The 27,065-nt window shown below is 50.2% G+C and overlaps 8 protein-coding genes across 8 annotated transcripts; 5 read left to right on the top strand and 3 right to left on the bottom strand.

Annotated features, from left to right (window-relative positions):
* Window positions 1–93: 93 nt before the first annotated feature.
* N7489_006264 (uncharacterized protein) lies at window positions 94–2,960 on the top strand (the record flags this gene model as incomplete). The annotated part of the gene is made up of 5 exons (XM_056712014.1): window positions 94–103; window positions 162–201; window positions 262–560; window positions 619–2,684; window positions 2,739–2,960. 5 exons carry the CDS (start codon window positions 94–96, stop codon window positions 2,958–2,960), a joined length of 2,637 nt encoding a protein of 878 aa, XP_056565729.1.
* Window positions 2,961–3,533: 573 nt separating this feature from the next.
* On the top strand, window positions 3,534–4,641 carry N7489_006265 (alkene reductase; the record flags this gene model as incomplete). The annotated part of the gene is made up of 2 exons (XM_056712015.1): window positions 3,534–3,648; window positions 3,707–4,641. The coding sequence occupies 2 exons, from the start codon at window positions 3,534–3,536 to the stop codon at window positions 4,639–4,641; spliced, it is 1,050 nt and encodes a 349-aa protein (XP_056565730.1).
* A 3,803-nt stretch (window positions 4,642–8,444) lies between these two features.
* N7489_006266 (acetate uptake transporter family protein) lies at window positions 8,445–9,515 on the top strand (the record flags this gene model as incomplete). Its single annotated transcript, XM_056712016.1, is given in 4 exon segments — window positions 8,445–8,657; window positions 8,669–8,859; window positions 8,944–9,115; window positions 9,192–9,515. 4 exon segments carry the CDS (start codon window positions 8,445–8,447, stop codon window positions 9,513–9,515), a joined length of 900 nt encoding a protein of 299 aa, XP_056565731.1.
* A 1,829-nt stretch (window positions 9,516–11,344) lies between these two features.
* Window positions 11,345–13,443, bottom strand: N7489_006267 (uncharacterized protein; the record flags this gene model as incomplete). Its single annotated transcript, XM_056712017.1, has 4 exons — window positions 11,345–12,089; window positions 12,142–12,257; window positions 12,314–12,630; window positions 12,696–13,443. The coding sequence occupies 4 exons, from the start codon at window positions 13,441–13,443 to the stop codon at window positions 11,345–11,347; spliced, it is 1,926 nt and encodes a 641-aa protein (XP_056565732.1).
* Window positions 13,444–14,370: 927 nt separating this feature from the next.
* Window positions 14,371–16,419, bottom strand: N7489_006268 (ENTH domain protein; the record flags this gene model as incomplete). The annotated part of the gene is made up of 6 exons (XM_056712018.1): window positions 14,371–14,846; window positions 14,888–15,601; window positions 15,655–15,766; window positions 15,815–16,005; window positions 16,064–16,301; window positions 16,372–16,419. 6 exons carry the CDS (start codon window positions 16,417–16,419, stop codon window positions 14,371–14,373), a joined length of 1,779 nt encoding a protein of 592 aa, XP_056565733.1.
* A 1,552-nt stretch (window positions 16,420–17,971) lies between these two features.
* On the top strand, window positions 17,972–20,150 carry N7489_006269 (uncharacterized protein; the record flags this gene model as incomplete). The annotated part of the gene is given in 2 exon segments (XM_056712019.1): window positions 17,972–19,130; window positions 19,144–20,150. The coding sequence occupies 2 exon segments, from the start codon at window positions 17,972–17,974 to the stop codon at window positions 20,148–20,150; spliced, it is 2,166 nt and encodes a 721-aa protein (XP_056565734.1).
* A 769-nt stretch (window positions 20,151–20,919) lies between these two features.
* Window positions 20,920–22,235, bottom strand: N7489_006270 (40S ribosomal uS17 domain-containing protein; the record flags this gene model as incomplete). The annotated part of the gene is made up of 6 exons (XM_056712020.1): window positions 20,920–20,988; window positions 21,129–21,304; window positions 21,366–21,428; window positions 21,689–21,999; window positions 22,034–22,098; window positions 22,134–22,235. Coding segments are annotated over 6 exons (786 nt in total), but the record flags the coding sequence as incomplete, so codon positions are not given.
* On the top strand, window positions 22,186–26,918 carry N7489_006271 (kinetochore-microtubule binding complex subunit SPC105; the record flags this gene model as incomplete). The annotated part of the gene is made up of 5 exons (XM_056712021.1): window positions 22,186–22,428; window positions 22,489–22,867; window positions 22,919–25,413; window positions 25,465–26,086; window positions 26,155–26,918. The coding sequence occupies 5 exons, from the start codon at window positions 22,186–22,188 to the stop codon at window positions 26,916–26,918; spliced, it is 4,503 nt and encodes a 1,500-aa protein (XP_056565736.1).
* Between the last annotated feature and the right edge of the window lie 147 nt (window positions 26,919–27,065).

Raw genomic sequence — 27,065 nt, forward strand, 5'->3', positions numbered from 1 at the left:
AAATGGATCGGCTCCGATCATCTTGGCTCCGACCGCTCGCCTTTACTCCTCAACCATCAACACGACGCGTCTTTTCGACGCCGTTCCTCCAAAATGGAAGCCTGTATGTGCTATCATGTTGTGTATCTTTATGTGTGGGTGTGATTGCTAACAATTGACAGCGCGAGAGGAGCGGCAGCTGATGCGGCAGCGTGGAGCTGGGTACGCGCCTTGCCTATACCCCGCGAAACCATAACATAGACACTGACTTTGCTGGTACAGGACGCGCAAAGCAAAAGAAGTTGATTTTGGGTTCTCATTTGGTAGTCCAGCGCTCGGATTGCCAGCGCCCGCACCACTTGCGACTATCCCTGAGGCTCAGAATCCGCCGCGAACACAGACCGCGCCGAATACAACACCACGACCGTTAAAGGTATCGCAACCAGGATCGCAAGCACGGGCAATTGAGCGCACACCGGGAAGTGCACGCAACAAGCTCCCAGAAAGGCCCTCGACATATGAAATACCTTCTTCCGATGATAGAGCCGAACAAACGCGAAGCAACAAGAGGAGAAAGATCAGTATGTTATGGACCGGGTTGGCGTTCTACGCCTAGAATGCGTGCTAATGCTTCTTCAGGTTCTCCTGATGTAACAGAGAATACTCCTTCTCGTCGGAATGGTAGGCGACCTGAGAATGGCGATACACGCCCCGTTGAGCATAGTGCAGGTAGCACAGAGTCTCAAACAAGCCACATCCAGGCATCGCCGAATACAGGTACACCTCCAGTATCAGAAATAACGAACAATGAATCCTCACAGCCTCACACCTCACCAATTCCGGAAACCTCAGTCCAAGATCAACAACCGATAGAAGAGGGGACCAACGGCGTGGAACCAACAACATCAACAGCCGAAGAGCCACTAGCTCAAGGCACATCTCTAGTGCCTGTCCATACGGAGCCTCCGGTAGACGAAGGATCCCAAGCGCTACTTTCGTCACCTGAAGCTCAGGCCGGGGTCGAACAGCCTGAAAACGCAGAGCAACTACACGAGAACGGACATAACACTCGGTCACCACCACGGCCTGAAGAGCGAATCCAAATAAACAAGAACACAGAAACCGCTTCTCCAGTTCAGAGAGATATATCTGCCACAAAAGCCTTATCACCACGTGGTACCTCCGCCGAGGCTCTTGAAGCTAGCCATGCGCCGACTACTGATGATGTCGATATGACTGAGGATGTTCCGCCATCCAAAGATGATGCACTAGCGCAAGACAACCGGACGTCTCAAGGGCCTTCTACGAAGAAAAAGCCTCGCGGTCGCCCGCGGCATCAACCTACAGCAAACACCACTGCGGAACTTCATGTGGAAGCCGCTGTGCAGGAACCTGCGAGTGAGGCACAAGATGAGCCCGCGGCAGCCCAAGTTGAGGAAGCCCCCAAGACCAAACGGGCTCGTGGGAGGCCCTCGCTTAACAAGAAGGCCATTGAAGCTATCGAGACTGAGCAGATTTCACCCGAGGCTACATCAGATTTCGCGGAGTCCTCTTCGGGCCCACATCTGGTTCACAAGCAAACGTCACAAAATGATCACCAGCTGGAAACTGTGGTGGAACCTGCAGTGCCCAAGCCACGTGGCAGACCCGGGAAGAAAGCGAAACTCGCAGTGGAGCCTGAACTCGAGCTTGAGCCTGTGGTAGCAGACCAAGCAGAACCAGAGACAGAATCTGCAATTCCCAAGCCACAGCGTGGCAGACCTGGAAAGAAAGCGAAGCGTGCAGCCGAAACCGAACCGGAGCCCGAGCCTGAACCTGCAACAGCAGACCAGTCTGAACCAGAGGCAGAATCTGTGGTACCTAAGCCTCGTGGCAGGCCCGGGAAAAATACTAGACATGCCATCGAACCTGAGCCCGAGCCCGAGACAGAAGATCAGCCCGAACCCGAAGTAGAATCCACAGTATCCAAACCCCAGCGTGGCAGGCATGGAAAGAAGGCCAATCGTGCAATTGAGCCTGAGCCTGAGCCTGTCGCAGAAGAGCAGCCGGAGTCTGAAGCGGAATCCGCAGCACCCAAGCCACAGCGCGGCAGAGCTGGCAAGAAGGCTAAGCGCGCAGTGAATCCCGAGCCTGAACCTGGGTCAGAACACCAACCCGAGCCTGAGGCTACGCAAGAACAGTCTCGTCGCAAGACTCGAGAGCCTCGTGGAGAGACAGTCCCGGTCACCGTTTACCGTCTCGCGAATGTCAATTCTTTAGGTGGCGCAACATCTACGGCCGACGGGTCTGGCGACGAAGAAGAATCCGCCGATGAACTCACTACGCACCAGAGGGCCAAGATACCCAACCGGGGCGGTGTCAACCCGGCCGATGTATTGAGCCAGATCTGCCGCGAGACTCTGGAGAAGACACTCAATACACTCAAGGACGGGATAGCGAACGAGGCGAATGCTACGCGACGTGCCGAGTGGTCCCGCAAGAGAAAAGCGGTTGAAGTATTTGGCTCGGAGCTTGAGAGCCGGCTCATGGATCTAAGCGGGATACTCGATAGCAATTTTGTGCTTGGCGTGCAATTGAAGAAGGCCAAGCGGGAGATGATGGATCTTCGGAATCATCTATACCGGGTCCGTCGAGAACGCGAGAACATAGCTTTGCAGATGGATGCAGTGCGCAGCAGACATATCGAAGGGGAGAAGGCCAAATCGGTGAGATCTTTCCATATTATCCCTGGCCAAAACATCACTAACAATAGTCCCTAGTCACGATCCGCGATCAGCAATTCCCTCCACAGCCTTGAATTGGCCCTCGACCGTAACAAGCAACGGTCTGCTTCTGCGGATCCTTCTACAGATCTTGAATATATGCTTCGCACCGTTGCCGACGTGAGTTCTCGAGTCCCTGGAGCACAAGGCGGTCTCTTGAATCAAATCCGGACGTTCAATGCCCAGCTCGAAGCTACTGTTGGTCGCCTGGAGCGATGATGTTTACTTTTTTTGTTCTGCATTCTTCTACAATTCGTTATGATACCAGGAACAGTGTTTGCGATGATTATTATAGTCTATGGCTGGGCCAGAAGATGGCGTTTGGCGATGTTTTCACCTGTACAAGTCCCATGCTTAAGTACATATGTAGCTCATGTTACTTTCAGCTACTATTGAATGTCAAAGAAACGTCACGAATCCCCAACATACATTATCCACGAACCTTCGGAGTGGCCAATAGACCTTGGCGGCCATTTCGTATTATTAATTCCCCCGAGTCAGGGCTGGAGTGGGCCAACCGCCAGCAAATCAGAATCGTTACTCGCTCCTCTCGGCGACTAAAGAAATTTGCACTCGGTCTCATGCGGAGTACGGAGTACTCTAAAAGCATGATTATCTCGGGAACCATCTTAACTCCGCTGCTTGTTAATCCATGTGGAGCACCTTCGAAGTTCTAGGAACCAAGCAGATACTGCGAATATATAAAAGCCATAGCCACTCACTCCAAATGTATTCTAAAACCCCCTTGAACCAATTGAAACCATCAAACCCTATACATAAAATAAAACCAAAATGACCAAACTCTTCACCCCCCTCCGCGTCGGCCGCGCCGAGCTCTCCAACCGCATCGCCATGGCCCCAATGACCCGCTTCCGCGCCGACGACAACCACACCCCCCCTCCCCATCGTGAAAGACTACTACGCCCAGCGCGCCTCCGTCCCCGGCACGCTCCTAATAACCGAAGCAACCTTCATCTCCGCCCGCGCGGGCGGATACCCCAACGTACCGGGCATCTACAACGACGCCCAGATCGCCGCCTGGAAAGAAGTAACCGACGCCGTGCACGCCAAGGGCAGCTACATCTACCTGCAGCTGTGGGCGCTAGGCCGAGTCGCCAGCGTCGAACTCCTCCAAGCCTCCGGCTTCGATCTCGTATCTAGCAGTGCGACGCCCGCGAGCGCAGACGCACCCGTACCGCGCGCGCTGACGGAATCCGAGATCCACGAGTGGATCGCGGACTATGCGCAGGCGGCGCGGAACGCCGTTGCGGCGGGCTTTGATGGCGTCGAGATCCACGCTGCTAATGGGTATTTGATTGATCAGTTTACGCAGGATACGTGCAATGCGCGCGATGATGCGTGGGGTGGGAGTGTTGAGGGCCGGGCGAGGTTCGCGGTTGAGGTTTCGCGGGCTGTTGTTGAGGCTGTTGGGGCTGATCGGACGGGGATTCGGTTTAGTCCTTGGAGTACGTTCCAGGGGATGCGGATGGAGGAGCCGAAGCCGCAGTTTGAGTATCTGGCGGAGCGCATGGCGGAGATGGGACTTGCGTATGTGCATTTGGTTGAGTCGAGGATTGCGGGGAATGCTGAGGTTGAGGCGGATGATGACTTGGATTTCTTCTTGAAGGCTTATGGGAAGGCTTCGCCGGTTATCGTTGCTGGGGGGTATGTGGCTGATTCGGCGCTTCAGGCGGCTGATGTTAAGTATGCGGAGTATGATGCTATTGTTGGTATTGGGCGGCCGTTTATCTCGAACCCGGATTTGCCGTTCCGGGTTCAGAAGGGGATTCCGTTCGTGCCTTATGATCGGGATACTTTCTATGTTCCCAAGGATCCCAAGGGATACATTGACTATGCGTTCAGTGCTGAGTTCCAGAAGTCTATTGAGGCTGCGGCTTGATTTGGGGTTGGGTTTGGTGTCTGATTGCTTAGCGATGTTTGTATAGATTGGATGTATATAGAGATATACATGTTTAGAACAGCCCTGGAATATACGATGTATGTATAATTGGCGCTTAAACATCTTTGTAAGTTCACTTCAGGCTGTGCCGGTGACGAGAGAATCTGGTATCTACTGTTTAGCGTTGCTTTGGGTTGCTTAGTATGAGGCCTCTAGTCGGAGGCAGTCACCTCCCTTCCATTCCTCGAGTGCCGCAAGAACCATTTCTTACATGTGAGTTCTCACAGCTAAACGCGAAAGCCGCGCTACCTACGGGTCTGCTCCCTGCTTCGAGCAAGATGTGTGGAATTTGATCTCCAGACAAAGAACGGTGATCCCCATCCCCAGTGACTGGGCATTGAGTCTGAGTAATCCGTGAACACCCGCGGACCCAATGAGGATCTATCGCTCCACACATGACGTTTGAAACCCGAGCATGGTATTGACCCTGCTCATCTCAGATCGAAAAGCGGGGAAACTCCGGGGGATGCATATGCATCTACTCCGTACAATAAGCAGAACTCGGTAGTTGTGATAAACCGAAAAAAGGGAGTTCCCCCACAATACAGAGACCCGGTTTTACAAAAACGTGGCCCCCGACTTGGCAAAAAAAAAAAAGTTCCGCTCCGCCGAACCGAAAATACACAGCCGAGGGTAGAAAGAGTAGTAGAGTTCCAAGGTTAACCGTGGATTCTATGGGGTATATGGGGTATTGGGGTATGTATTGAATTTTGGGATCAGATGAGCAGAATGTGGAGAGAAGTGCCAATTCGCCAAGTTTAATAATCGCGAAATCGTCGGGTACTTCGTACATACGCACGATGTTCCAAGACTCACTACTATGTTTCCAAGACTTCGTATCCCGCGCTATATATATATATTGTAAGATCGCATGACGCACGATGCTCGTTAGGTATACGATCGACCAGGGCTGAGAAAGCTATCCCCGCACTATGTCGCCATATTAAGCAGGGAGCAACGCCAAGTTCCCAGGACATCCGGGGGAAGGGAGCTGATCTGGGAATTGGCACATCCAATGCCAGCAATTATTGATCCGTGCGTTGTAGACGAGATTGCTATCATTGGTTGAGAAGGAGTCGAGATGGGCAATTATGGACTGTCAATCCAATATATACAATATCTAGGTATGGAGTATGCCTGTATGGTGCCACCTTTGATAGAGCAGAGTTTGCGCTCGGTTCAGGTCTGGATCGCAAAAATGGATCAAAAGGAAATTGATTAGCGGTAATTCCTTATTCTGTTAGATTGCTTTTCCATGTCCTATGCATGTGTCGTAAATGGAATAAATAAAACAGGCTAAATTGACATGGAGATAAGAATAAACTCCGTATAAAACTCTTTAATGGGTTAAGGATTTTAAGGGGAAGTTAAAAAGGCCACATGGCCCGAGAGGACAGAATATTCACCTCCAGGCACTCTGTGGCGTGTGCCTAGGTATATTGTTTATTATTGCTACTTGGCGGGCGCCACCAACCCAAGCTATTGCTCGGGTATTTTCAGTGCAATATTGTACAATCTGGGGAGAATCCTTCGCGCACTCCGTATATTGTAGTTAGGGCTACGAGAGCTTAGCAAGACATCGGATGATTGTCACACTACATAAGTGGACCTATTATTGCTGCACAACTGTATACGATGTACTCCGTACTCTGTACGAAGACATGCCGTCCTGACGGGATCTTGCATAATGTTATTTCAGAGGTCTCAAGAACAAAGAACCTTGTCGCTGTCGCAAGGCTACCTTGTTGCCACGACATCAAGGCTAAATTATACACATTAGTCCAAATTCGAACGGAATCTCTGCCCTGGCCCGAATCTCAAGCCAGTACGGAACCTCCGTCCAAAGTAGGCACAAATGATTGGAACAGAGATGTCCACAGACATCCAGGGTTCCACCATGTCTGCCGTTAGCGTTAGTTGTAAATCCTATCGCAGAGCCACCTGTGGAGACGAAGCTTGACACGCTTGCATCTCTCCGGAGTCGCTTCTCACACATCACGCGGTTACGAGAGAAAAATAAAGAAAAAAGAAACCAGGTCCGGGCCTCGTGCGCCGATCCAGGTTCCCCCCGGACTGATGGCCCATTTGAGAGAACGGAGAGAACACGGCAAGACGGGTTAAACTGGTTCGCGGCAGTGTGCCGCCATTCTACCGTCTTTTTTTTTTTTTTCGCAGATCTGTCTGGATATGACATTTTGTTCCCGTTTCCCCGAGGCTTGAAACGCAAATGGCCTAAACTTGGACCTAAACGGCCTCCACGCGGTTGTCTGGTACGTCGCAGTGGGTTTGATGTGTGGTAGGTGCATGGTTAGTGTATCCGTGCTTCGTGTCCGGTCTGAAAAAAGGGGCAAAAGGGGGATTGTGTGTGAGACTTGCGCTAACTGGGGGAGAATATGAATATCACGGAAGAAAACAATAATAACGCACGCAGGGAATTGTAATCCTTGCACATATGTATGAAATGGGAATAAATGGAGTTTGATCCCAGTATGAATTCATTGGTGCGTAATTCTGCCCGGATATATCAGCCTAAAAACTCCCGCCCTACATATGTCCTCCGTACTACAATTTAGATTACAGTACAAAAGTACTCTCTTTCTTTTCTGGCACATTGAATCTCTACCCCGGGTGACTGAACCATTTCATAATCCGTTACTGGGCAACAACTGGAATGAGGCAAAATACCACAGTTAGACCGAGGTCGTGACGCAGTCTCGGCCCGGTGTACTGAATACCGGGATTTACCACCGGACCCCCCCAACCAAGTTCTCAAGTTCTACCTGGGCAAGTTCCATTGCGCTAAAGTACGTGCATATGCACGATGTACGGAGTACTGGAATAAAGTGGACTCGATGATCATGGAAATCTTAATGTCTCCTAAACTCATAAATTTCTGTATGCTGTAGGGGCTAACTATGAAGATCTATGGAGTATAGATAAGCATTGAGAGAATTCAACTTGAAAGCAATTCTGGATTATACAATATTATACAATATTATACACCCAATGTACATGCAGCCTTAGTATTTATGCATTAAGTTAAGCAAGTAAAGCAAGTTAAAGCCAGCTAATAGAGTTATAATGATTATTCTCCAATTCCCTACCAATCGTATCCTTCCCCCGTCTCTCCAGGGCTCTCCACTTTCTTCCCCAGGCTAAGTTCCCTTCATCCTTATTACCAAGACGGTCCCCCATTCCTCCGTGCCGTCCCTGCATGGCTAATTTGACCTTCGTTCTAGGGGCCTTTTTTTTTTTTTTTTTTTTTTTTTTTCTCTCTTTCTTTTTCCCCTAAATTTTCTAATTTTCTACCTGTGAAACAATTTAGTAAATTTCATGCAAGTCTAAAAACCGGATATTCGTATATTTACTGAGCATTTCCCCCGATATCTCTTTTCTCCTTTTCTCCCCACTTTATATTATTGGAGACTTCGAGACTTGACTGTGGGAACGGGTCTGCACATCATTGGTATATGTAATATATAATACCGACCGAATACGTAAGTTTCCACACTTTCCCCAATCCAATTTTCAAGCCTTCACAGCTGTCAATGTTGGGAGTATAATAGCTTCCTTTTCCCCCATCCCTGTTCTCCCATCTCTCTCGCCCAAGCTGTGCTTGATTTGAAATCTTTTCGATTATCCCTATAACTGTGTTATAGGCTTTACCTTTTACCTTTTACCTCTTACCTCTACCTTTTATTATTCTTTTCTTACCTTCCTCATTTTAACGATTAGATCCCATCATGTCTGCCACTGAAGCAATCAATAACGCCGACCACGCCCAGATGGAGAAGGACGTGGGTCCCACTCCCTCTCCCCAGAACGGTGACAACGGCGCTCCCATGCAGCCCCAGATGTCCGCCGAAGAGCACCAGGTAGCACGCGCCGCCGCGCGCTTCGGCTACGGACCTCTCGCCCACGTCAACACCGCCGAAGCATCCCTCCCCCCTTCGGTGGTGAGTTCCAGCCCGGTCTGTACAAGTCCGTCGAGGGTCGCAAGTTCGCCAATCCCGCTCCTCTGGGCCTGAGCGCTTTCGCCCTTACCACTTTCGTCCTGAGTGCCGTCAACATGGGTACCCTGGATATCGCCCACCCCAACATTGTTGTTGGCCTTGCTTTCGGTTACGGTGGTCTCGTTCAGCTGCTTGCCGGCATGTGGTATGTATCCGTAACTTCCGCGGCCCTGTGGGTTTCACAACGTCCTGCGGCTAACACGCGCTTTTTTTTTTTTTTTTTTAATAGGGAAATGGCTGTCGGTAACACTTTTGGTGCTACTGCTCTCTCCTCCTACGGTGGTTTCTGGATCGCGTTCGCTATCGTCTTGACCCCCGGTGGGTTCCAGATTGGTGATGCTCTCGGCGAGTCCAGCAGTGATCCTTCCCAATTCTATAACTCCATGGGTCTTTTCCTGATGGTAAGTCCTTGCATCTTTTTCTTTCCACAAGATGGACAATCCGCAAGAGTTCATCCAGCTGACAATGTCTCCACAGGGCTGGTTTATTTTCACCACCATCATGTTGTTCTGCACCCTCAAGTCCACCGTCGCCTTCTTCATGCTCTTCTTCACCCTGGATCTGACCTTCCTCCTGCTTGGTGTTGCCTACCTGCAGCGCGGTCCTGACGGCCACCCTAACGCCAACGTCCAGAAGGCCGGTGGTCTGTTCGGTTTCCTGGCTGCTTTCGCTGCCTGGTACAATGCCCTCGCTGGTATCGCCGATACTAGCAACAGCTTCTTCATCATCCCCGTCGCTCACTTCCCTTGGTCCCCCACCGGCCGTGTCCGCCGTACTAAGACTGACCGTGAGCTCGCATAAGCGATTCTTTCTTCCTTTTTTCTTATTGGAAAAGAGACGGGGATGCGGAGTGCCTGCTTGTAATGTTTTCGATACCCAGTACCCAGTCTTGTATGTATAGGCTGCAGATAGACTGAATTCGTCCTCGTTTTGTGCTCACCGACACGTTCGTTCGTCGTCGGTTGGGTTGCGGTTCGGAGGTCTGTCTGTTAGTCTGTGACTGTTGCTATGGACAGATGATCAATACGGAACATCATGTCCAAGCGCAGTTGCAAAATATCCGCCAGTCATCTCTTCCATAATGTCGGTTGATGCTGGTTGTAATTTCTCGGAGAGCACTCGGGCGATCTGTTGTGCTCTCTGGTTTTTCCTTTTTTTTCCTTGCTGTATTTAGTCTCCTTACCTGCGAGTTTCTGTGACTCAGTAATTAATTCATCAAACATTCTCCATAATGTGTTCTTTCCACCTCCTGTTTCATCTTGTAGACTGTTGTCCTCGGGCTGTGGAGGTCCAGTCGAACTCCCACCTTGTGCTCGCACTTCTCCGGTGTTGCAGTGCTGTTGTTACCATGGAGAATCTTCGAGCAACCCAATCATCTTATGCAGCCATGCATGCGAGTCAATTAAGTCATTGTTGCGAGTACGAACGCCATCCATGGACGCAATGCATCCATCACAACAATATCTCTGCACTGGCACCTGTCATCGCATCATCCAAGCATATGCATGACTAGTCAAGCACTCTGACCTCGTCTGAAGGCCAACAAGCCATGTATAGCATAGTGATGCATGAAATGACAGTTATCCAGTGAAGGTAAGAAGTGAAAGACAAAGTCCGAATGTCTTATATTAGCCAAAAAAAAGAGCTTGTTTCAGAAGGAAGAACAAGTAATAGGGGGCAGAGGAGTAGTAAATATACCCCCGAATGAGTCTTTCTCAGAACCAGCAGAGCCTACCTAATATACCTAGACCCTGGACCAGCCACGGAATCAAGACACCCGATAGTGGAGATGGGTGAGATCACGTCGGTATTTTCTCGGTCTGTCTGAAACCTGTAGAGCTGCAGAGCTGACAGGGTGACTGACAAGCCAAGAACTGTGGATTGCGAAGACTTTATACTTCACGTTGTAAAACAGATGTTATCACATCCCCGACATACTTCCTTCCGAAAGTATGTGTATATCCAGTTCAATCGACAAGGGAAAAGTAAAGAGATAGCAAAATATACTCTGAAAAAAAAAGAAAACCGGACAACCGAGTAAGCCAGAAAGGCCAAGCAAGCTGAAGTTGCGACATCTATCAAAAAACGCGCAATGCCGAGCCAAAGCCGTCCGGCTGAAAATCGGTACAAGCTCGGCGGGGGCTTCTACAGCGTATCAGCTTCGTCGTAGCGCGAAGACGGCCGGAGATGGTTCGGAAATCGGGATGCCGGGCTTATCTTTGTGGACTGATGGGCGTTGCATGCCGAGAATATGAAGTATGCGTCGGGTTTGGTCGGGATGGTGTGCTTGGCCTCGGTGTTGAGTTGTTCTTGTCAGGGGGGCTTGGTATCTTGGCTGTTTGGAAGGACGGCATAGTTATTTTATGTTGGTCTGAGTAATTGGATAGCAACACGCTGCAAATAGCAAGTGCATTCACTTGCAGGAGTGGTCCGTTAGGTGGGTAGGCCGTATGGCTGTTTGGAGAGGAGTCGTCAATCATTGGAAATACAACTATGTACACTATATCTTCACTCATGGGCTGGGTAGCGAGACGGCAAGTCTGAAACCTGAGAATATACGAGAAGGAGCGGTTGTATATAACCAGCTTTGAGGAAGCTAGATCTATTACGGCAGAGCCAAGTAGCCAAGTTCATTCTGCCGGTGGTTCATCTACCTGGAAATGACACTCATCCCAAATCTGACGAAGCATAGGCAGGTGAATGCGATCAACATAGAAAAAGCCCAGCAAAATTGCGCGTGCCTCCTGCCACGAGTGGAGTCCCTGCAGCCGCGCAGCATTGGCCAGTTCAGATACGAAGAAGGCCCGCTCGGACGGCAGGGTTAGACTGCAAGCCGCGCCCATGAACAGCTGCCAGAGGAGCAGGTCGCGACAGAGCGCGAATAAGCCTGATGGGATGGTCGCCTCGAGGGCAGTGCGCAGAGCCTGGATCGGCTTGGGCAGCAACTGGCCGATCATTGGATAGAAGTTCCAGATGGCGCTGTTGTGGAATAGCAGTAAAGCGAGACGGGTGCAGCCCTCGATGGAATTGTCACCCTTTACCTGGCCTGTTGCTGTGTATCGATCTGTGTGTAGTTGGTATTCTACGTGTAGCACTTCGGTGTTGAAATAGTCCTCGGTCTCCTCGTTGAACTCTTTGTACCCAGTGTTGCCTTTGATCCATTCTGCATACCAGGATAGTTCGAGGAGATCATATACGATTTGCGGCATGGCTTCGCCGAATATGCCGGGTATTTTGAGTAGAGGGAAGAGGCGAGTGGAAAGTAATGCTACGTCGTCGTTGGGTGGGATGAGAGATAACCGCGCCGGGCGGGTGTAGCGGACAAAGGGGAATATAGGTTTGGCGTGGGCCATGCAAGCAACTCGAATATCAGTCCTGATTGCGAGGTTAGCAAGCTTTGCATCCAATTATGAAGGGGTATACCGACCATGAGATCTGGAACCGCACGTCTGAGGGAACATCGTCAAAGTTCTTTCGCAGTGCGATCATCTGTCGCAAACCTGCCAGGTGTATTTTGAGATAATCGGGATTCCCCGACGCAATCTACAATCAGGTGTAAGCTTCAATGATCGCAAACCTAATTCCTGGAATATACTCACTTCAATTGTCAATAAGGTAGAAACTGCAGCAATCAAAACATCACTGGAAGCCTTGACGGGGTCTGACAGGCCCTCATTGACCAGCCGAATAGTCTCACCACGGTGATGGAACGTATCGATCACCAACTGACTCCGCTTTTGCTTTGGATCTCGAATGGGTAGCTCGCCTGCACGCATAGCGTCATTGGACGTAGCCATACAAATTGTAGCATGGAGAATAGCCGGGTCGCGCTGGATCAAGGACGCCCAATGCGCCTGCAGCTTAGGCTTATACCGCGTCTGCAATGGATGCGCTTCTTGTGTCAGATCCCAGAGGACTATATCCACGTTAGTATACAAGCTCCACCATATAATGATCAGGTTTAAAAAGGAGGACACTCACAAACTCGCAGGTGTCGCATCATTCTATCTGTGAGCTGCGTATGTCCAGTATTAAAAGGATCGTTAGCTCCTTGTCCCACGTAAGACCATGCAGATGGTCTAGCGGGGTAGGCCATCGTCCCATCAAAGCTACAGTCATCCCATGATGCAGTTTGCGTAGCAGGGTATCCCACAGCCGTTGATGTGACAACCTCCTCAACCTGTTCTAGCTCTTGTTCATCTGTGATTTGGCTGGTGGACAAGCTGGCGGACGAGCTAATAGACGGGCGGGGAGGCTCAGCAGGTACGAGTGCCCCGGGTGTCGTCGGCGGCGGCTGATAAGACGAGTGGTTCCATTTGCTCTTATTGTACTGTTCCGTGCTCTCCATTCGCTTCTTGCGATTATGCTCGGACATAACATGGGACCGAATCCGCTTTAGGGTCTCATCCGTTGTGCCTGCCGCCGCAGTTTGTTGATCACTGTTGACCCAAAATAACGTCGATTTCCCCGCAGATGCATTGTCATTTTTGCGGGTTTTGCGTACCCTGGTGGTTGTCTTGCGACTGGGAGCTGTAGGGGGAGGAGGACGCGGCGGTGGAGGAGCTGGAGGAGTTGAGGCCACGGTCTGTACAGGGCGTATATTGGGATCGAAGTGGATGGGAGCTGCATAGGGGGAGTGGATCGGATCGGCCGCCCAAGCCGCAGCCGATGGCCGAGACAGCACGGGCAAGGTCTGCTCGTAACCCGGTAAGAGGTCCTTGGCGTTCATCGAGCTTATTTGGACGTTCGAGGCATTACCTATGTTGGAGAAGGGAGCACTGGAGGTTTAGAAGAGGACAAACTTCCTTTCCGGACCGGCGGGGTAGAAATCACAGGAAATTTGGATTCTTCACATTGCAGGACGAATCATCGGCCCCGCTAAGAGCTCTAGTGGAATCCTGGAATCCGACAGGTTATTTTAAAGGATTTAGGGCAATTAGGAGGTTTAAGGGGTTTCCATGCATTTATGACACTTTTCTTTGTTTTCGTCTATTCAGAATCAAAATAACCCCTTTTCCAGGGACTCCAACAACAGCCGCAAGTTCCAATATCCACTTGACCTTGAAGATACGAAGTTATATCCACCGAGCTTGTTTCTTTCTGGGGTCAGGTGGCGTTGAAAAAGAGTGCTAACACATGTGTGCGGACACATCGTGATCTACTATGACTGATCATCACCACCTTGAGATTCATGAAACACCAATATATGGAGATAACCCTGTATACTATGATCTGCATTTTGGCCCTCTATGTGTTCATTACAAAATATCTCTACTGGCCAAAAAGCCCTAGACGTCAAGTCAAGATTTTCCCCTGTCAGCACTAGCCTTGGACCTGTTAAAGTGGGCATCGCATACAACATACATACATAGCCCGAGACTGCGACTGCAGTTACAAAGATGAGGACTTTTTTAGTTTTTATTGGAGTACACGGATTGCCTTAATGTTGAATCTGAGCTCTTCAAGATAGATTACGTACATATCTACAATACCTACCTAGGTATACAACATATGATGTAGGCAATACCAGAGCTAGTTGTACACGGAAACATCCATGGTCTACTTGGAGCGGGAAGCAAGATAGAACGAATGAGATAGTCAAGTGAAGATAATCTAACGGACGTCGGGTTCATTCCGCAAATCGTGTTGGGCCCCTTTAGGTCACGCCGGGGCGCGGGAAGACCGGGACCGTAGGCAGCTGTTCTAACCCACCCATTGTACCACTCTGAGTGTTTTGCCAACCTTGTCCAGTCTGCTGATTGATAAACTGGCTCTGTCGGAAAGGGTTGGTGCTACCAGTTGGGTTAGGCCGCAAGGGGGCTGCTGCTGGGGGTTGCAGGCCTTGCTGCGGAGCAGGTGAGGCCCGCGCAAAAGGGTTGGTTCCCGTCCGCTGAGGCTGGATCGGCTGCGCTTGTGGTGGTTGCGTAGGCGGGAATTGCTCATTTGAGGGAGTATATTGCGTGTTTGCCGTGGATAGTCGTCTCGCGAACGGGTTCGTGTTCTGCCGCGATAGAGGAGCAGCGGGCGGCTGAGCGCCCGTAGAATTAAGCATTGATTGACGGAACGGATTGGTGTGCTGGGGCTGCAAGGCCTGAGGTGCTTGCTGTTGTTGTTGAGGGAAAGCGGCAATGCCTTCCTGCGGAATAGGAGCCAATTGCGACTGAAAGCCATACGACTGTGGCTGGGGGAATACCCTCCAAATCCAGCGCCAGTTGGCATAGCTTGAAGCGGCGCCGGCGGTGGCGGCTGTTGCTGTGGTTGTTGCTGCTGCTGCCCAAATGGATTATTAGGGTCTTGCGCTTGATAAGGTGCTCCATATTGGGTCGGCTGGCCATATCCAGTTGCCAAGGGCTGCTGCTGAATCGCCTGAGGTTGCTGCTGGAATCCAGTCTGCTGGGGATAGAACGGTTGCTGTGGCTGCTGTTGGAACCCTGTTTGCTGGTACTGCATTGAGTTCTGTTGCGCCATCGGCTGCTGATTCTGCTCAATTGAATCGAAAAAGTCGATCAGGTCCACAGGTGGTGGCTTTGGTTGTTCGGCCTGCTTAGGTGGGTTTGAGGCTGACGGGTTCGGCATCGGTGCGTTCGACGTTGGTTTTGATACATCTGTGGTCGCACTGGCTTCCATGCTCGGTGGAAGGCGTACACCTTTCTTGGCCAAGTACTCCCGTCGGCGAAGATCGAAGTCAGGATCGTTGAGATCATCCTCGAGAAGGCGCGCCAGGTCCGTAGAGGCATGCTTGAGCTTTGGAATCTCCAGGCGAGTGGCAGATTGGAAATGCCTTGCCACTCCTAAAAATTGTACCACTTCTTCCGTCTGTTTTGTGAACGTCTTGTAGATCGCCAGGGCGCGTATGCTATCCGGCCGCGACATCTCAAAGTAGTGTTCTATCAGGGTCCAGTGTTAGATCAATGCCGATCTGTGGAGGGGGCTGACTTACCCAAAACATTGATCGTGCCCTCATTCATGACTGAATATAGAGTCAATAAATCAAGTGTGAGGAGACGGAACGCGGTCAGACTGATTTCGTTCTCGGGCTCATCCGTCAATAGCTATACACTGTCAGTCACAAAGAGGACCCAATTTCGGAATTCACCCACATCACACCGCAGTAACACACGAATTTGCTTCTGTACAATTTCCGTCTCCCTCAATAGGCCTTTCTCAACACCTATCCTCTTCAGCCGTCCCGGTCCACTGCGTACATGATCGGTCTTGGTGGCTTCGAACGCCTTGGCACGCGCGATAAGGTAGTCAGAATACCGTCGGATATTATGTCCCTGAGATTGGGCTGCAAACACAGTTAGTAAGTTGCACTCACATCGCTATGAGAGAACTATTGGACTAACCTTCAGAGAAATTGCTGGGCGCGATCTTCTTCGGGTTATCGGACAAGTACCCCAGCGCAGCATCCTGTTGCCCCTCTCGGATCATGAGATGGAGAACGATGAGCGCTTTGAAAACAATGGTCCATGCCGAGTCTCGGAGTCGTAGTTGGAGGGTTCGGAATACCTCTGCGACTCCTGCCTCGCCGGTATGAGTTGCCACGAGGATATTCTCTATGTATTTGGATTTAGGGGCCGCAAGCTGTTCACGCCAGATGGTTAATAATTGTCGCACGTAGAAAAAGAAAGACGAGCTGAGCATTCCGACTGACCTTAAGCTTCGTAGCCCCTTTTACTGACTTCTCGAATCCCCCGGGCATGTTGTTGTTAAAAGTCGCGAATCGGTGCCCAACTTGTCAGCGCTTCAGGAGAATGTACGTCTGCCAGAAGACAGCGGAAAAAGACTGGAGAGCCTGCTCCAGGAATCAATGCCCTTGTGGTGTCTCAAAATCTTCAATCATCCGTATCGTTCATGACGTGGCTCATTGAGCCATGCTGTAAGCCTAGGGAAAGTGGGTGGTTTTCTAGGGGAGAGGGTCAAAGTCCGATTCGGAACAGCCGGGTTAGGGGTCGGCAAGAAATAAAAATCACAGAGTGAATATGGGCTGAAAAGCAGATTGAGGGATAAGGATAGCAAATAGGAATAATCTCAAAGGAGGGCAAAGGGAGTTCCTGGGGGCGGAGTGCATGTTCCTAGAGGCAACCCAAATCGGGACTAGCGCATGTTGGCAGTTCTATGTGCACGAGTACAACGTAGGGAGTATACAGCACTGAACTATATCGAACTTAGATATCAGATATATAAAAGGGGCTAAACAAACTATAACGAGATGGAGATGTGATGAACATATTAGTCTATTAACGACAGTGTCTGAATCTTGTGGCCTCGACTCTTATACTTATGGCACCACTATATCATTCTACACCATCAAGACTTCCTCTGTTTTTAATCACAGGTTATGTCTAAGTTGCAGACCGTGGCCTTAGCTATGTAACTTTTATCCAGACAATATTTGGCAATGAACTACAATGTAGATAATTAGCGACCACAAGCTAGGTATCATAGTAAAGAGGGGACCTGCTTTGCACAATTTAGGGAAACACAACAAAGCAACATTTTGTTGTTTTTCTTTCGAATATTTTGATTGGATTGAAATAGTAAAGAGCAAAATTAAGATACTCTAAAGTACAACCTAAATTGGTAACCACAAGACTACTAGTATTTGGAGGTATAGATCTAGGGCTTCATACACCTGAACTATATATCCATAGATGTAATACTCCGTGATGATGCTAGAACTAAGCCATTAAGTGAGAACAAGTTCGTATATTCCCCCGAAGTCAGATTGATCAATTACTAACGTACTATATTTTTAGCCTGAAAAGCAGGCGTAATATATTTGCCTCATCCGAGATTGGCAAAATGCGTACCTAGAGTGGGACGTTCAACCTCGACCTTTTCTCTAACATGAGGGGAAATTGTGAAAAGAGATATGTTATAAGATCAGGTCCCTCTTTGGGCTAAACATAGTAAATTGTTTCACTCTTTGCTAGCTACATGTAGGGAAAAGGTATAGTCGCATACATAGGACCGAAGAGATATCTATTCCCAAAATGTTCGAGGGATGACCTGGATATCCATCCTTCTCTTCTCTCTTTCAAGTCCAAGCCTCGAGATTACCTGCAGGTACACTCGTTCCTCACTTGCGGTAGCCTTCTCTTCTTTTACTCTCTTATTCCTACCCCGACTTTCATTCTTCAATCATTTCCCTCACCTCCTGGTCAAGTCCTCACCATCCCTCCCATAAGGTACCTCTTACAACCTTGCGACTCCTCCGAGACCTTGCCCCCTGTCTTTCTCTTTCATTAAAAATGGAGGACCACAACCCCCTCAAAAGACCTAAGCTAAGATGGGACATCCCAATGCGCCAAGCCCTTTGTTGCCTGTACCGGTTTTTCCGATGCGACAGAAAACAGAAAGAGGAGATCTTCTTCTCGATGTTCCGAGACCACCTGAGAAAACGTGGGATTCATCGGTTTGTTCCAGGTACAACGCTCGACGCACAGTGGGACTGGATGAGAAGCACTGGCGATCTTGTCTGGTCTCATGTCCATCGGGACACCGAGTTCAACATGGACGGAGAATGGAAGAGCATCATACAACGCATCAAGGCCACCGCAGTCACTCTCCGTCTTCCTCTTCATGAGAAGCGCGAAGATGACATTGACATGAGTCAATGGCGGAAGCGAGTAGCAACGACCTTGGGACCGAGACCGAGAACTGAGTCCCCACTGCAGACACCCCAGAGCGTGCCATTCCCACTGCCACAGCGAAGAGAACATGAAACAAGTCGCTTTTTCACCGAAAGGAATCATCAAAGCAGTGAGAGTAACACGATCTCCGTCGGTCACAATCAAGAACAAACCGATGAACTAGATCAGGCCGGTAATGTTGAACGGACCGGTCATTCGAGAAATAATGAGTCGGTTGTTACTAGCCATGGGAAGATTTGTCTCTGGTGCGGCCACGAGGCATACGGCCCCGATGAGCAGAGCCTGAATACCCATCCCGACCAAACCCAACTCCATAGCCAAAGCCAACAGTCTCAGAATCAGCACCAAGAGCACCAAGATTGGGAGCAGCAGGTTCGTCACCACAGCAAACAGCCCCAAGATCAGCACCAAGGACGACAAGCTCAACAGAACCTGCCACAATATCGACTGCAAGAACACCAAGGCTGGGCCCCGCACCATCATGAGCAAGGCCAACAGCACTTCCATAGACAAGGCCGTCACATCGACCTTGAAACGGCCATGCAAGGAGTTCCTGTCGAGAAAATGCCACCATTGCTGTTTCGGTGGTCAAACCGTGACTCGCAAGGAGTCAACTCGAAGACCATATTCCTAGCTGGTCTTTTCTGCAACGGTGAATGGCTCAATCCGGAAGACTTGTCTGAAGACCGATTCGAAAGCTACTTTCGGAGCCATGTCACAAAGCAGGAAGTCAAGACCCCATTTATTTCAACATTTCGTTCCCCCATTAGCACCACTTCACCGTGCTCTTGCTGGCGGGAAAGGCGCTATACTGACGGTAATTGACACCTCAAAGCTGGATACCAAAGTTTTCTATGCATGTCCACTTGCGATTCGAACAAGGACCCTAACCTACAGCTGGAAGGGCTACGAGGAGTACCTCATCTGGGGCCGTGTCGCAACAGATGCAATTGCCTTCAGCGTGGAAATCACACGTGTCGAGGACATCGCACAGTCCCACCGCGATATCGGCCGTTTGCTTCAGATTCCACTTATCTGTAGTTTTCTACGATGCAATCAGAAGCTGCGGGAGATTTTAGCGGTAAAACGGAAGTCACCTTTCAAGTCCGGTCGTACACTCGGCAAGCTGTTGACTGTTCTTGAAGTTCCAACTATCCACTGGGACAACATTGCATCTAGGTTCGCAAAATCATGGGGTTGGGTGCATAAGAAAGAGACTGCTCTGTTTCACAGCGGTCTGCTGAGTGCACCACCCTATTTACCCGAGGAGCTGTCTGATTCGGAAAGTGAGGACCCATTGCCCACACCGCAAAAGACACCTGGGAGGATCCACAAAGAGATGCGCTTCCGATCTGGTTGGGATTCTGATGATGAAGACTATGAACAGCCAGAAACTGAGTACGACTCGGCAGAGACATCTGAGTCGGAAGATGTGGGCGACACTGGATCTATCTCAACGTGTAACATGACTGAGACAGCCGAAGATAAGGAATTCTCGACACATGAAACGCTCTCCAGTGGTGTTTTCCATGAGAACGATGGTCTCGAACAGTCCTCGGGGCAGGTGCCTCATCAAGAGGTGATTGATCTCACCTCCAACGACGAGGATAGCAGTTCCCAGCGTGCACTGCAGCGCGACTGGCCTTCAGATGAGGACATCTGCCCTGACACACCAACAAAGGTGCAATGGAATACTAAGAACAAGGCCACCTACCGTCGTGTACTTAATGGACAGGTGGACATGGACTTTTTTGAAAAGTTCCGAAATTGGTCTTAGCAGGAAAACGACAGAATGATATGTGAAACGCCACGAAAAGAGAACCTATGCCTAGGGTCATTGAAGGATTTTTGATTGGTGCAGCCACGTGAAGGGAGAAGACTCTAATCGATGTGTCAATATGCCTTTGTGATATTAGTAGGATGATACATTGAAACATTGAACTTCCTGGCAATGCTGTCTAGAATGTATCTAATTCCTGTAAGAACCCATTATCTACATACAACATACCTTTCGGTATCTAGTACATGCATCCACGAAATAAATCAAATGAATCGGGCATAGCTAGGATTCTGCCTCCCTATGTGTCTAGGCAAGTAGAACCTGACTAGCAAGACAGGTAATAAATGCCGGAAATGAGATCAAAACCTCACCTACAGACAGCCAAATGACAACATTGGAACCCTTCCAACTCCTAGGTATGTGATTTGTAATTACCATAGAACACATACCTATGTGCCTAGGTACTAAGGTGATACTGTATCGATGTTAGACCTAGAAGAGCAAGGATATAACTCAAGATGCACATTGAGAAGCTCTGTGCAGATTGCCACCCATGGCCAATAATTTTGCCCTGGGGCAGAGTTGTTGTACAGTTTCCATCACAGGAGGGCCGAACAAATCATTTTGATTTTTGCGTGGATACACATTCATCAGCGAGGTATCTGGGACATGGAAACTCATAAACTATCCCGACCCCCATCCAAGAACTTCCCGTATATCCAGTCCATACCGCTTCCTTCGCCTTCAAAACACCCGGTTTATTAACCTAGAACTTGGAGAAAGACTTGACAGCGCGCGAGGTCTTGGCGTGAACCTTCAGCACGTTGAAGCGAACCTAGAGAAATTTCGAGTCAGTTATCAAGTTCGTAGCGGAATAATATGGGGCGCCAAATTCAAGATGCCGCAGTAGATAATGCGTGGAATTGCAGACTGCGAACAGGGACGAAAATTGACGAGAACCACAGATAAACGTACAGTCTTGGAGAGAGGACGGCACTGGCCGACGGTAACCATGTCACCCTCCTCAACACGGAAAGCGGGGGAGACGTGGGCAGACAGGTTCTTGTGGCGGCGCTCGTAACGGTTGTACTTGGGGACGTAGTGGAGGTATTCGCGGCGGATGACAAGGGTACGGTGCATCTTGGTGGAGACTGTATATAATCTGTTAGTAAATCCCCTTGCCTTGAAAAAGACAGTTCCAATTCAACTTACCGACTTTGCCGACAAGGACACGGCCACGGATGGACACCTGGGAAGTGAAGGGGCACTTCTTGTCTGTAAAAGGTTCAAGAATGAGTAATCTGACACAATAATTTGGTGATTGCGGGTGTTGTTTCTGGAATGAGTGGTCTTTTCGAAGTTCGGAATTTCGAGTGTCGAATGCGAATATTGGCCAGAGAAGGAAACGACAGATTCCGGGCCCCTCAATTCCTCCATGCGATCCTCCATTCGCCCTTTGTATCCGTGAAAAGACCACCCACCCATATATTCCGCCACAATATTTCGAATAAAAACTCAACGGAGGTCGTGCATACCGATGTAGGTTCCCTCAATGGCGGTCTTGGGGGTACGGAAACCGAGACCGACGTCCTTGTACCAGCGGCGGCCCTGGGCAGTCTTCTTGGAGGAAGCCTTGGCCTTGGTGTTAAGGAAGATGTGAGGCTGCTTCTGGTAAGCGCGCTCGGACTGGACGGTCAACTCGGTGGCCATTTTTGCGGTGTTGTTCGACGAGGAAGCGGTGTCGAAGAAAGGTCGGGTTGGCGGCTGTCGAAGATGAGGAAGATTCGTTGCCCGTGGAATCTTTGGTAATTCGTAGTGTGCGACACTAGTCCCGATTGGGACTAGGCTAATTGGGGTTAGGGCTCTGCGCTTTTGTTTACATCACGTGATTGCGGAGGCAACGCGCTTTGGGCAGGTGCGATAGGAGTAGATTACAGGCTCGGTCCTGTTTGATCAAGAGATCTCAACGTTCGGATTTACGGAATATGCAAACTTGAATTGATCTGCGAATGCGCCGATTCGATCGCCGACAATGTCAACCCGACCCGACTCTGCGGCTTTGCGACCGCCACGATCCCGTCGGTCTATCGCTCATGTCCCGCGGTCTAGGATGACGTCTGGTTTGGACAAGGAGAATGCGACAACTGAGATTGGTGCAGCCCAACCATTTCCAAATAATCCAAAACCTTCTATAAAAGATAAGAAATCTCGGAGCAAGAGCTTGGGGCCCGGTGGACTCGATGCCCTGCAGAATTCAAACGGCAATCGTCGCCAGGTAGCTACCAACGGAACAGCGCGCGCATATGCAGAACAATTCTGACTTGAATATTTATAGTCTACGGCCTCCTTTCCGCTAAAGTCTATTCTCAAACCTACAGTCCCTGTCTCACCAGTGCGAAACATCCCATCATTCGAGGAAACCCGCCGACGTACACCAGCTCGTAGTAAACAGCAGACCCATGACGGCACGATGGATGGACAGCACCAAAGTGATCAAGGGAAAGAGGGTCTATTGATTGACTTTGAAACGACCCCAGGGCCTCCCACGACAGATAATGACAACGACGACACGGCGAATCCGTTCGATACATTCAATGCGACTTCCGCCATTCGCGAGGAGATGGCTGCTACCAAGGAGCGCGACGAACAGGAGCGCAAAGATCGTGAACGACAGAATATTCTTGAGAAACGAGCGGCGCGGAGGAAATCAATGGGTTCGTGTGTCCCACTTTATCATAGAAGTGAATATTGACACCTTGACACAGCAAATCGCCGAGTATCTTTTGCCCCCGAGGCAACCCTGCACACCTGGAATGTGGTGGAGATTCCGGACGACTCAACCTCCTCCTCTGCTGCGAACTCAACAAGACGTGCATCTGCTGCCCCAAACTCCCAGAACCAACCTGGGTCCATCTCGCCCACCAAAGATGCTCCATCTTCGCCAGCAGAGTCGGAATTCGGATTCTCCCCCGTTCGTACACAAGATTTGGACCAGATAAGAGGTCGGTCATCATCTGGGGGTGGCGATGATGGCGGCCAGGATTTATCTTCTAGTCCGTTCAGCGGAAGCTCAGAAGGAAGTGAAGACACCGGCGCCCAAAGCCTGGCCGGAGAAGAGGACGATGGCGGTTCTTCAGACTCCGACGATGGATTTGACGCTGAGAGTACAGCAATGAGCATGGATGATATGACCGCGCGCTCGGGCATGAGTGTCCAATCAGACGCAAGTTCTGGCTCAAGCTCTAGTGCCAGACTCAACGAAGCACTGCGCCAGGCCGCAGAGGAAGCAGGAACCGAAATTGATGAGGACGGAGAGATGTCCATGGAAATTGCGGATCAAGAAATAACCGGTGCTTTCCAGCCCTGGATAAAAAAGGGCCAAAGACAAAGCTTTGACTGGGGAGACATTAGCGCGCGACATGATGAGGAGAACCTCGATCCACCCAAGAATGCCACTATTCAAGGTTTAGCTGAATCAGATGATATCGACGAAGACGAAGACCTCAGCATGGATGTGACGAATGCCGTCGGACGCATTCTTGGCAAGTCTCCCGGCGGTCGCCAGAGCATGGCTCGTCGTCAGTCCGTGGCAGAGGAATCTAACTACGGAGATCAAACCATGGAGATGACGAATGTCGTCGGTGGTATTGCGCAGGAGGATTCGCCATCAAAGTTTTCCGAGATTGGTAACGAGGATGAAGGAATGACAATGGAATTCACTTCGGCCGTTGGCAAAATCTTGGGCAAACAGCCTACTTCTTCCAAATCTGATCAGATGAACTTCGACCAAGACAATGAGTCTGACGATGGTATGGACATGGAGATGACTGGTGCCATTGGTGGTATCCTACAGTCCGGGATTGAAGCCAATGACAAAGTGCACGCGAAGATGGTAATGGAGCTCGAAACCGACTCGGGTCAGCTGGCTAGCTCGCCTTTCCAAGACAATGTTCGGCAGTCTCCTGCCAAGTCCCCTGCCAAATCACCTCTGCGGTATCAAATTGCTGCTGTCGCATCTGAGAATGGGAGCCCCAGTTTGGCAACCGTGCGGGCTAGGCCTTCTCGGCGTAGCTCCACACCAGGATCGTCGGGCACGCCAGGGTCGGCCAGCCGGCAACGATCACCAAACACGAAGCCATTGACTCCGCCCAAACAGTCCACCCCGCAAGTGAAACCTACAACCCCGAGCAAGACACCTCCCTCTAGCAATGTTACTTTTAGAAGTGCTTCACCAAAGAAGCTCTTCCAGCCCGAGCTGCAGCAATCGGCAGATAAGCGCAAGTCTCTACGTCAAAGTCTATTCCAGCATAACATAGCAACGGGAGAGTCCACCCCACTCTTTAAATTGCAGCCCCGTGAGGGCCGTCGCTCTTCTGGTTTAGGGATTGACAAAGAAGGTCTTGGATCTCCTCGCGTGGCGGCCTTGCTTGACAAGCGCCAGTCGCTTGGAGATGTTACCCCCAAGTTCGTTCCGCAAGAACCGGCCCGATCTGGTGTGCGCTTCGAGGACCCTGTGCAGATGCAGGCTGAGGAAGAACGTGATCGCGAAGAAGAGGAACTCCGAGAGGATGGCCATATCACGGGTTCGCAGTCAGATCGGGACGTAACCCCAAGCTTGAAGGATGTGATTGCAAATCTCAGCCCGAAGAAAACTAAGATCGGCAGCCGTAAGAGTCTCCATGTTGGAGCTGCTCGCGGGGTTTTGGGCAAGCGCCCGGTCGAGCTAGACTTGGATGAAGACGAAGTGGAAAATTCGCCCAAGCGACTGCGTGGCCACGATGTCAGCCCAGTCAAAGGTGTTAAGTTGCCGACACCGATGTTTAGGGAAGGCAATGTCCGTCGGTCAATTCTTTCGCCCGTCCGTAGAGCTGCTAGCTCATCGCCTCCCAAGGGCAGCACCACGCCTTCCCAGCAATCCCGGAGTACTTCCCAGACATCGACAACTCCTCTTAAGGATGGGATTGATGCTCTTCACATTGCTTCTGATCCTCAACGGCCAGAGGAAGAAGAACATGCCCCTGTCGAAGAACCTGATGTTGAAATCAAGCCTATCCAGTTGCAAGACTTCCTTAAAATGACCAATATTCATTTCATGGAGCTTACTACGACAAAAAGACGGCACACAGCTGCCCCTGGCAGTGCCACTAAGAAACTGACACGACTCTCTGGCGAGAACATGTCTAAACCAGGCTCCATAACGTTCGGTGATTGTGTGGCAGCTGGCTTTTGTACAGTGCCAATGCTTGAACTGTACCAGCATGTAAGTTCTACTATACCCGGATATTTTTGTTTTCGCTCACACCGTCTCTAGTCATGTCGGGAGTTGAAATCCTATATCTCTGAAGGTCGGCAAGTGATCCGCTCTATTGAGGCAGAAACATATGCCGAGAATCCAGCTCTCTTCAAGGAGTATGTCACCGCTCCGCCAGATATCCGAGTGATCATGGACAATCAATTCCGAAACGTCAAGACCCATGCCCGTCTGCTGAGTAAGGCTACGTGGTACGAATGGCGAATGAAGTTGCTTGAGGGCTTGAAGGAAGGGCTCCTCCGTCACGTGGAGGAAATGAAAGCAGACGACGACCTGCTATCTGAACGAGAAGAGTTGCTCAACAGGAACGTGCCGCTACTCGTGGAGAAGCATGCCTCTCTTGAGCAAGAGGCAACCAACCTACAACAGTTGGTGGATGAGATGGAGAACTGTGATCAAGATGAGCTACGCAGTACGCGCAGCAAGCTGTCTGAGGTGGACTCGGAAATTGCAGCCAAGAGACGGGAACTTGAGCAGCTGCAGGAGGAAGTCAAAGAGAAGGTGACTTTCATTGAGGCTGGAGCTGAAATGCGGGATGAATTCCTGGCTCAAATCCAGGAGGCGGAGCGTGTAAAAGAAGAGTGCCGTGGCTGGAGTGCCCGGGAGATCAACGAATTGAAGGGTGAGCATTTTCCCCCTCCATTATAGTCATTTTATGTGGGTACAGTACTGACTTTACTGGGAAATTAGCCTCTGTCCAACGAATTCAGCAACAAACTGGCTGGTCAATCGTTTCGGCCTCAACTCCTTCAGATGCATCGAAGGGACCTTTATTGAAGATGGCCTACCGGGACCACCTCCAACTAGAGTTCTATCCTGGGGCTTTTGCCTCCAAAAACAGTGCCCAAGACGAGGGAAAGAACTACCCGATGAAGTTGACTTCCCGAAAGAATGCCAACGTTTCTCCCATTGCATCCTTGGTCCTCCACTCGCTACAGCACCATCTGACTACGATCCAGCAATCCACTGTTGTCCCCAAACAGCTCTTGCGCTTCATCTCTAGCGCATGGGACCGCACAGTTGGGCTGGAAAATGAAGCACGCATGCTGGAATTCTGTGGGGTCACTCGCCTCACCCTATGCAAGCCTAATGAGGGCTCTCTTTCTCTACGCACACGCTGCACGCTCCTCGGCAACTCCACCGTCTCCACACCTGGTAGTAAAGGCGTTGATTCAAAGAACAACAATGCCAAGAGAATCGATGTTGACTTCACAGTCCGTACCCGCATTGATAAAGCCAATGCAGAGAACACCATCGGTTCCTTGGACTTTGATATTGACGTTCTGGCGACGAAGGTCTACGGTTTTGGAACAGGCAGCAAGTCCTGTCTTCCAGACAAGGAGTTGCAAAGCATTCTTGGCAAAGGCCTTGGTCGGGATAAGAACGGTGGCATTCAGCTAGGAGATGGCGTGTGGTGCAAGGCGGTACGCACACTCACGGGATCTGTGTTTTAGTTTTTCAATATTTGCTCTTTTAGGATTCGGTTATTGGACGGGTTCGGTCTGGTTTGGGAATGACGGCGCAGAGTGAATCTTTTCATGCTCTGCTTGGGTTCAATGGCGCGGGAATATGGGATATCTTGACTTCGGGATCTGGGCGTT

Source organism: Penicillium chrysogenum (genome assembly GCF_028827035.1).
Source record: "Penicillium chrysogenum strain IBT 35668 chromosome Unknown utg000004l_segment0_segment0, whole genome shotgun sequence".
NCBI classification, from domain to species: Eukaryota; Fungi; Ascomycota; class Eurotiomycetes; order Eurotiales; family Aspergillaceae; genus Penicillium; species Penicillium chrysogenum.